At 60.9% G+C, this 7,458-nt stretch overlaps 1 protein-coding gene across 1 annotated transcript in view; it reads right to left on the reverse strand.

The window, feature by feature from the left end:
* ALDH4A1 (aldehyde dehydrogenase 4 family, member A1) overlaps positions 1 to 7,458 on the reverse strand; it is a 27,866-nt gene that overhangs the window by 9,280 nt on the left and 11,128 nt on the right. Inside the window, 6 exon segments of the mRNA XM_010829933.1 lie at positions 1,511 to 1,698; positions 2,793 to 2,848; positions 2,851 to 2,866; positions 2,942 to 3,091; positions 5,396 to 5,551; positions 6,281 to 6,328. Of these exon segments, the coding sequence (XP_010828235.1) occupies positions 1,511 to 1,698; positions 2,793 to 2,848; positions 2,851 to 2,866; positions 2,942 to 3,091; positions 5,396 to 5,551; positions 6,281 to 6,328 (614 nt within the window).

Here is a 7,458-nt window from a genome sequence, read left to right on the forward strand (position 1 = left end):
TCCCACCTCTCTACCCGGGTTCAGGCGTCGCTCTCCCTCTCCAGATCCTCCTAACCTGTCTCCTGCTCCCAGCTGTGAGAGACGTGTGCTCAGGGCAGCCAGAGCCATCATCTAGGTCAGAGGCTGCACACGCAGGCCCCAGAGGGGCTGAGGTTGTCCAGGCATGCGGAGACACAGGGCTTGTCGGGATGGCGGGGAACCAGAGACCACCCACCCGTCTCCAGCCCGTGGTGCCACACGGAAATGCAGGCCCCGGGGAACCGGGTTCGCAAGTGAAGCCCCATTTGGATTTTCACATGAAAGTATCCCGGTGGTACACGGCTGTCCATCTCCATTAGGAGTCAAAGAACAGAGCCACTGGCCAGGTCCAGCTGGAGAGCGAGCACTGTACTTGCTGAAGTCTGACTGACTCAGCCACTCCCTCTAAAGAATCTGCTTGCAATGTGGGAGACCTGGGTTCCATCCCTGGGTCAGGAAGATCCCCTGGAGAAGGAAATGGCAGCCCGCCCCAGCATTCTTGCCTGGAGAGTTCCATGGACAAGGAGCCTGGTGAGCCACAGTCCAAGGGGTTGCAAAGAGGCAGGCACGACTGAGCGACTGACACTGTCGCGCTCACTGTCCTGCAGGTAACCTTCCACGGCTCCTACCATCTTCAGGATAAAGTCCAAACACCTTCACGGGTCCTGCAGTCACAAGTCTAATCCCTCCAGAGGCATTTCCCTGATGGTCCGTGGTTGAGACTCCACACTCCCAATGCAGGGGGCCCGGGCTTGATCCCTGGCCAGGGGGACTAGATCCCACATGCCTCAGCTAAGACCCAGCGAGTCACAACAAAACAAAAACAAGCCCCAGAGGCAGGACCTGACCCTCCCCGCGCTCACTGCCCAGCTTTGGCGTCAGCAGAGCCCAGCAAGCACAGGGCTCAGTGAACATCAGCTGAGTGCACGAAAACACGGCTGTGACCAAACCACGTGCCGCCCCCACCCTCTGACCCTCAACCCCAAGCTGCCCACTCCAGCCTCACGGGACTGCGTCCACCTCCCAGAGCACAGGAGCCTCAGCCTTACGCCTCTGCACGTGCATCCTCCCGCCTAGACTGCTCTCCTCCACCTCTGCCTGGCCCACTCCTCTGCTTAGACGCCACCTTCTCCAAGAAGCCTTCCTGACTTCTCCTCCAATTCATTCCAAGCTCCCCTCTGTCCTTTCTAGGGTCAGAGGTGGCATCAAAATCCGTGTCGCCAAATACCTGTAGGCTGCTCCTGGCCTGTTGGCCTGTAACCCTCTTTCCTGTCCACTAAACAGTCTGACCCTCACAACGACTCTGCAAGGTAGGAATCAGCACATATGCAGGCTCAGAGAGGTGAAGGGGCTTACCCAAGGGTCACCGAGCGAGGAGGCGGGACACAGTCAGTGCCTGGCCCCTGAGTCACAGCCCCGGTTCTCAGACAGAGGTTGGGAGGCCTGGGGAGAATCCCCAGGCTACCCTGCCCAGCCCTCCTCGGGGACTTACGGCACACTGCCTGTGAAGTTGATGCCACACAGGTGCTCTGAGCTGGTGACAGTGTCCCCGAAGGTGGGCCCATCGGCTGGCACAAACTGGATGATGTTGGGGGGCAGCCCGGCCTCCCTGAGGATGCGGTAGACGGCATAGCTGGCCAGCATGGCAGTGTCGCTGGGCTTCCACAGGACCACGTTGCCCTGCCCGGGAGGCACAGTGATGACTTACAAGGCCGAGGGCGGCCAGCAGCCCCGACCCCCACCCTACCCCAAGGTACAGCCATCCCTCAGCTGCAGCCACCAGGTAGGTCCCAGTGCAGGCCAGGATGTCCCCAACCCAGCCCCAATCCCCCAGGTGCTGGGCACTGGGCCCTCAAAGTCCTTGCAAATGAGCTGACGCCCTGCCCTGCCTGCTCCCACGCTCTGGCCAAGGCTCCCTTCCTCTAGAAGTTTGTGCCAACTGATCCTGCCAGCACCCTTCAGGCAGGTCTGTTCTGGGTGTTTCCAAGTTGCCGGGCGCCCACGGGGTGAGGTTGGGACAGCACGCACAGGCCTCTGTCTGCACGTGTTCTGGAGGAGGGCACGTGGGTGCTGGGTGTGTGCACGTTTGTCTGAGCACAGACGCACGAAGACGGGCCCGTGCACGAGCACCTCCCAGATCACCCGCCGCCCCGACCGCTCAGCCCTCCTGCTGCTCCCTGGGTGACCCAGGCCCCCCAAGGTGGTGAGAGAGCTCCCCCACCAACTCAAGGGAGCTCACAGCCACCTTCATCCTGACCACGGCAGTGGAGCCCTCTGACTTCAAGACCACTGAGACAAACCAAGCCCAAACCTCTACCTGTTTCATCATCTATTAGCCGTGTAGCCCTGACGAATAAGTCCCCGGGCACAGAGCAAGCATTCAGAGGTGAGCTGTAATTATCGTTAGCAGCCCCTGCGTAACACTAATCCTGCACTGGACCAGACCTGCCTGCTGTTAAGACGAGTCAAAACACGGTCTCACTTGCTCTTCCCAACCCTGTAACGTAAGCTTTTCTGTTATTTCTATCTTGCAGATGAGGAAACGGCCTCAGAGGAGGGCCGGGGCTGGCCTGGGGCCACCCAGGGAGAGTGGGGCAATGGGGACCCAGATCAGCCTCCGACCCTAGAAGCCTCTCCAGGCGGCCAGCTGCCTCCACGTTTTGTGCCTCTCCCCACAAGAGCGGGGCCCCAGGGCTTCGACGTGGCCTCCTGACTGTTGAGGGGGAAGCGATGACTCGGTCCTGCCACCCCCCAGTCCGCTGTCCACATCTCACCATCAAGGCCGGAGCCCCTGCCAGGTTGCCGCCGATCGCAGTGAAGTTGAAGGGGAGATGGCCGCCACGAAGCCCTGGGGAAGAAGAGGCGGTGAGGCCAGGCCCAGGGCTTCCGGCGGCTCCCCGCCCACGCCACCCCCGGGCGGTACCTCCAGCCCCCGGTACAGCATGCTGTTGGTGCTGGGCGGCACGCTGAGGGGCTGCTCGCCTTCCAGCTCCACGGCGAACTTGGCATTGAAGCGGAAGAAGTCGATGAGTTCAGCCGCAGCATCGATCTCCGCCTGGATCACTGTCTTCCCCTGCCAGGCGGGAGGGCCCCAGGGTCAGCAGTGCAGGACCTGCCTCCGGAGAGCCCTCTCCCGACCCTGGACCCTGTGCCCGCAGTCACTTGATGCGCATGTGTGTTTGGGAGAAAGAACCAGGGGACCTGAGGACTGCAAACATCAGCCGTGGGGAAAGGCCTCTGGGCGGCCGGAGTCGGGCTCTCCAGGATCTGGCACACCCTCGCTGCACACGCGGTCGCTGGTGGCTGCTTGCCCTGCCCCGGACGCCCCGCCGGGGAAGGGAAACTGCTCCTGTCTGCCTCTCTGCGCCTGCCCACTTTCCGCGCGGCCACCGTACTTCCTACGAGCTGCTGAGTCTTAGGTCAAATAAACAGGCATCTTCCTTTGGTCCTGGAGTGTGTGTGCCTCTTCCTGCCCAGGCATGGCTCACCTGGGACCCTCTGGAGACCCAACGTCCACCCGAGGGGGCTCGGCTCTATCGGGAGACACTGGGCTGGTGGTGGGGGTGTCGTAGCAGCTCTGTGCAGCAGAGGGCGCTCTCGCTACAGGCTGGCGACCCGGCAGGGCTGTGGGCGCAGCCTGAGCCGTGGGCGGAGCCAAGATCCTTACTGTGAAAGGAACCCTCTCCCTCTGCTCCTTCCCCGCACTCTGTGCTCCAAGTGCTACCTGCCAGCTCAATAAGCACTCACTACAAAAGCGCTTATCAGGAGCTTCCGTGACTCCACGCAGACACAGAGCAAGACCCAGAAAGAAAGACAGAAAACACTAACGTGATTGCTAAGCCCAAAAAAGCTTGTAAAGACGCAGCAAACACATATGAGGTCATCATCACACCCCGATGCGGCCTGAGCTGTAACCAAGGAAGGAGCAGCATGTCGCGAGGGGCACAAAGGTGGAGCCCAGTCCTTGTGGACTGGTGAGGTCCTAGAAGTCTCACAGAGGGGGTGTACCTGGGCTAGACCTTGACAGTTAAAGAGTTCACAAAGTAGGGGAGTATTCCTTGGCGGCTCAGTGGTAAAGAATCCGCCTGCCAATGCAGGAGACACGGGTTCGAGCCCTGGTCCCGGAAGATCCCACATGCCTCGGAGCAACTAAGCCCGTGAGCCACGATGACTGAGCCTGTGCTCTGGAGCCCAGGCACCCCAACTACTGAGCCCATGGCCCCGAGCCTGTGCAGAACAAGAGAAGCCACTGCAATGGGAAGCCTGCATCCCACAATGAGAGAGTAGCCCCTGATCGCTGCAACTGGAGAAAAAGCCCGTGTGGCAACAAGACCCAGCACAGCCAACTAAAAAAAAAAAGGTTCACCGGGCAGAGAGGACAGGGAGCATTCTGGCCGGGGGACCTAGGCCAGAGACTGCGGTCGGGATGTCTGTGGTGTCCAGGAGCCTGGCTAGGTCCAGACTGGTGATGTCGTGGGTGGGATGGTCTGGCAGGAAAGGGCACAGCAGCTAGCCAGCTGGACAGAGGTGGGGATGGAAGGGCCGTGGGGCCGGGCTCAGGACTTGGGACCTGACTTGCAGCCAGACAGCGAGAGCTCGGTGGTTCATATGCCTGGAGTGACCGGCGGGGGGTGTCACAGAGACCGCTGTGAGGCCTGCAGGGGCCTGAGAGAGCCTGGAGGGCTGTGTGGGGCCACTGTCAGTCCAGGCAAAGCACGAGGGCCTGGCCCAGGGCAGGGACAGATGGACACGAGGGCCTGCTTACAGAGGAGGGCATGCAAGCGTAGTCCAAGTCACCTGGCCTGTAATATATATGGGTCTGTCAAGGCTATGGCTTTTCCAGTGGTCATGTATGGATGTGAGAGTTGGACCATAAAGAAAGCTGAGCGCTGAAGAATTGATGCCTTTGAACTGTGGTGTTGGAGAAGACTCTTGAGTCCCTTGGACTGCAAGGAGATCCAAGCAGTCCATCCCAAAGGAGATCAGTCCTGGGTGTTCATTGGAAGGACTGATGCTGAAGCTGAAACTCCAATACTCTGGACACCTGATGCGAAGAACTGACTCACTGGAAAAGACCCTGATGCTGGGAAAGATTGAAGGCAGGAAAAGGGGACGACAGAGGATGAGATGGTTGGATGGCATCACTGACTCAATGGACATGAGTTCTGAGCAAGCTCCAGGAGTTGGTGATGGACAGGGAGGCCTGGCGTGCTGCAGTCCACGGGGTCGCAAAGAGTTGGACACGACTGAGCGCCTGAACTAAACTGAACTGTCCTCTTTCCTAGGCCTGGTGGGTCCTGGTGACCCATGCAGCGATGTCGGCCGAACTGGACGAGGTGCGACCCCCACAGCCCCCACAGCCCCGAGGGTGCCTCACCTGCCCCACCATGGTCTTGGCCAGGACCTCGGCCCTGCGTGGCCCGCTCAGCAGGTCGGCTGCCTTCAGGAAGACTTGCGCCCGGTCCGCCACAGGCTTCAGGTCCCACTCCTTCCTGGCAGCCAAGGAGGCCCCGATGGCTCTGTGGAGCAGGGCCTGATGAAGAAGGAGAGGTTGGGGGCTTCCTCCCACGGCAGCAAGGGAGCAAGAGGAGCGATCTGGAGAGATCACTATCCACCCAGGGAGGACCCCCATCTCCCTCCCCCTGACAGTGGCATATGCTGGGTCCCACAGCCAGCTGGGCTGCCCCAGGCTCGGAGCCTGCCCCCCTCCAGTCAGGAGGAGCCCAAGGCGCCTATCAGTGGGTCCCATGCCAAGGACTCGCTCCATTTCCCCTCGTGGCCTCCCCCAGCTCCCGGAGCCTGGTACTCCCAAACCCGCGGTTCGGGGCCTGCAGCCCATGAGGTCAGGACCTGACCTTGTCCTTGTCGGGCCAGAGCTGCAGCCAGAGACAGGCCCCTGCTGGCATCCCAGCTGCCAACCGCCCTCATCGGCACGTGACGCCAGTGCCTCGACCCTGCGCCCTCGCTGGCCTTCCCTGATGCCAGGTCTCTGCCCCTTTCTCTCCGCGATGCCTCCCGTTTCCCAGGCTCAGCCTTCCAGAATCCCCTCCCCCAATCAGGGCATGCCCCAGCCCTGGCCCAGGCAGCTCTCATTAGGCCCACGTGAGCCCTGGCACACCTGGCCTGGCCAAAGACACCTGCCCAGGGACACCCTCAGTGCCAGCCCTCCTACCCCAACCATGGCCCGAGAGGGAGGCTGTAACTGACCTCCACCCCCACGGCAGCAGAGGTCAACTCACCAGGCAGGCCGCCAGGGACTCACCTTGTCTGCGTAGCAAAACTTGGCCACCTTGTGTCCATGGTTGAAGGGCTGCAAGGAGAGAGCAGGGTGAGGCTGCTGTCCACGAGGGAGGAGCCCTCCCCGGGCGGGTGGGGACGGAGCCAGGCTCAGAGCTTGCTGCCAGGCCAGAGTCCTCCACACGCTCGCTCTCCCCGCTCCAATCCCCAGGAGTTGCGTGGGGGCAAATGAGGAGCTCATAGATTTGGGCAGACCACCCCCCACACACACGCCCCTCAGATGCCCACTGAGCCTCGTGTAGAATCCTCAGGGCTTTGTTCCAAGTGTTCCCGTGGGGTCCTACGCAAGACCTTCCCTGGCCTCCCTGGACACCCACCTGCTGCAGACTCCTCCTCATAGCCCCCTACCCACCTTCCCATCCCAGCTCCCCAGCTGCCCATGGGCACCTGGCCCTCCAAACATCTCTGTCTGAACTCACTTCTGCCAAGCCCACACTCTTAACCCCTCCACCAGCCTAAAATCAGGAAGCATTCTAATGAGCCATGGGCTTTTTCTCACCCTCCTTCACCCTCTCCAATGGTTCGTTCCCCAGGCTCTTGGAAGAGGCTCTGAACCACAGCCAACAAGAATCGCACCGAATGCTCCGACCCCACCAGCTTCCTCCCTGCTCTGCAGCTCCCCCAGCCTCCTCCTGACTCTGCACCTGTGACCCCTCAGCTGGCAGTGAGTCCCCAGCCCATCTCATCCCCGCGGTTCAACTCAGATGCCACCTCAGAGGCCCGTGGACCACCCCACCGTAAGTGGCCTTCACATCCCCAGCCCTCACCTGCGCTTTCCACAGCTCCTCTCACAACTGGAAATCTCTCGTTTGTCTCTCTGCTGACACGTACCCAACCTCACTCTCCCCAAGGTCGGCTCCGTGAGGACAGAGCCATCTACTGTGTTCATCTGTGTCCCGGCAGCCAGCCCCCCTGGGTGTGGGGCTGAGGGCACTTGGATGGATGAATGGGTTTTATTATCATGATTTATAAGTACCTCCTGACTCTTTGTGACCCCATGGACTGTAGCCCACCAGGCTCCTCTGTCCGTGGAGTTCTCCACCCAAGAATCCTGGAGTGGGCAGCCGTTCTCTTCCCCAGGGGATCTTCCCGACCTAGGGATCGAACCTGGGTCTCTTGCCCTGCAGGCAGATTCTTTACCTA

The sequence above is a fragment of the Bison bison genome, unplaced genomic scaffold (assembly GCF_000754665.1).
Source record: "Bison bison bison isolate TAMUID 2011002044 unplaced genomic scaffold, Bison_UMD1.0 scf7180017864516, whole genome shotgun sequence".
NCBI lineage: Eukaryota > Metazoa > Chordata > Mammalia > Artiodactyla > Bovidae > Bison > Bison bison.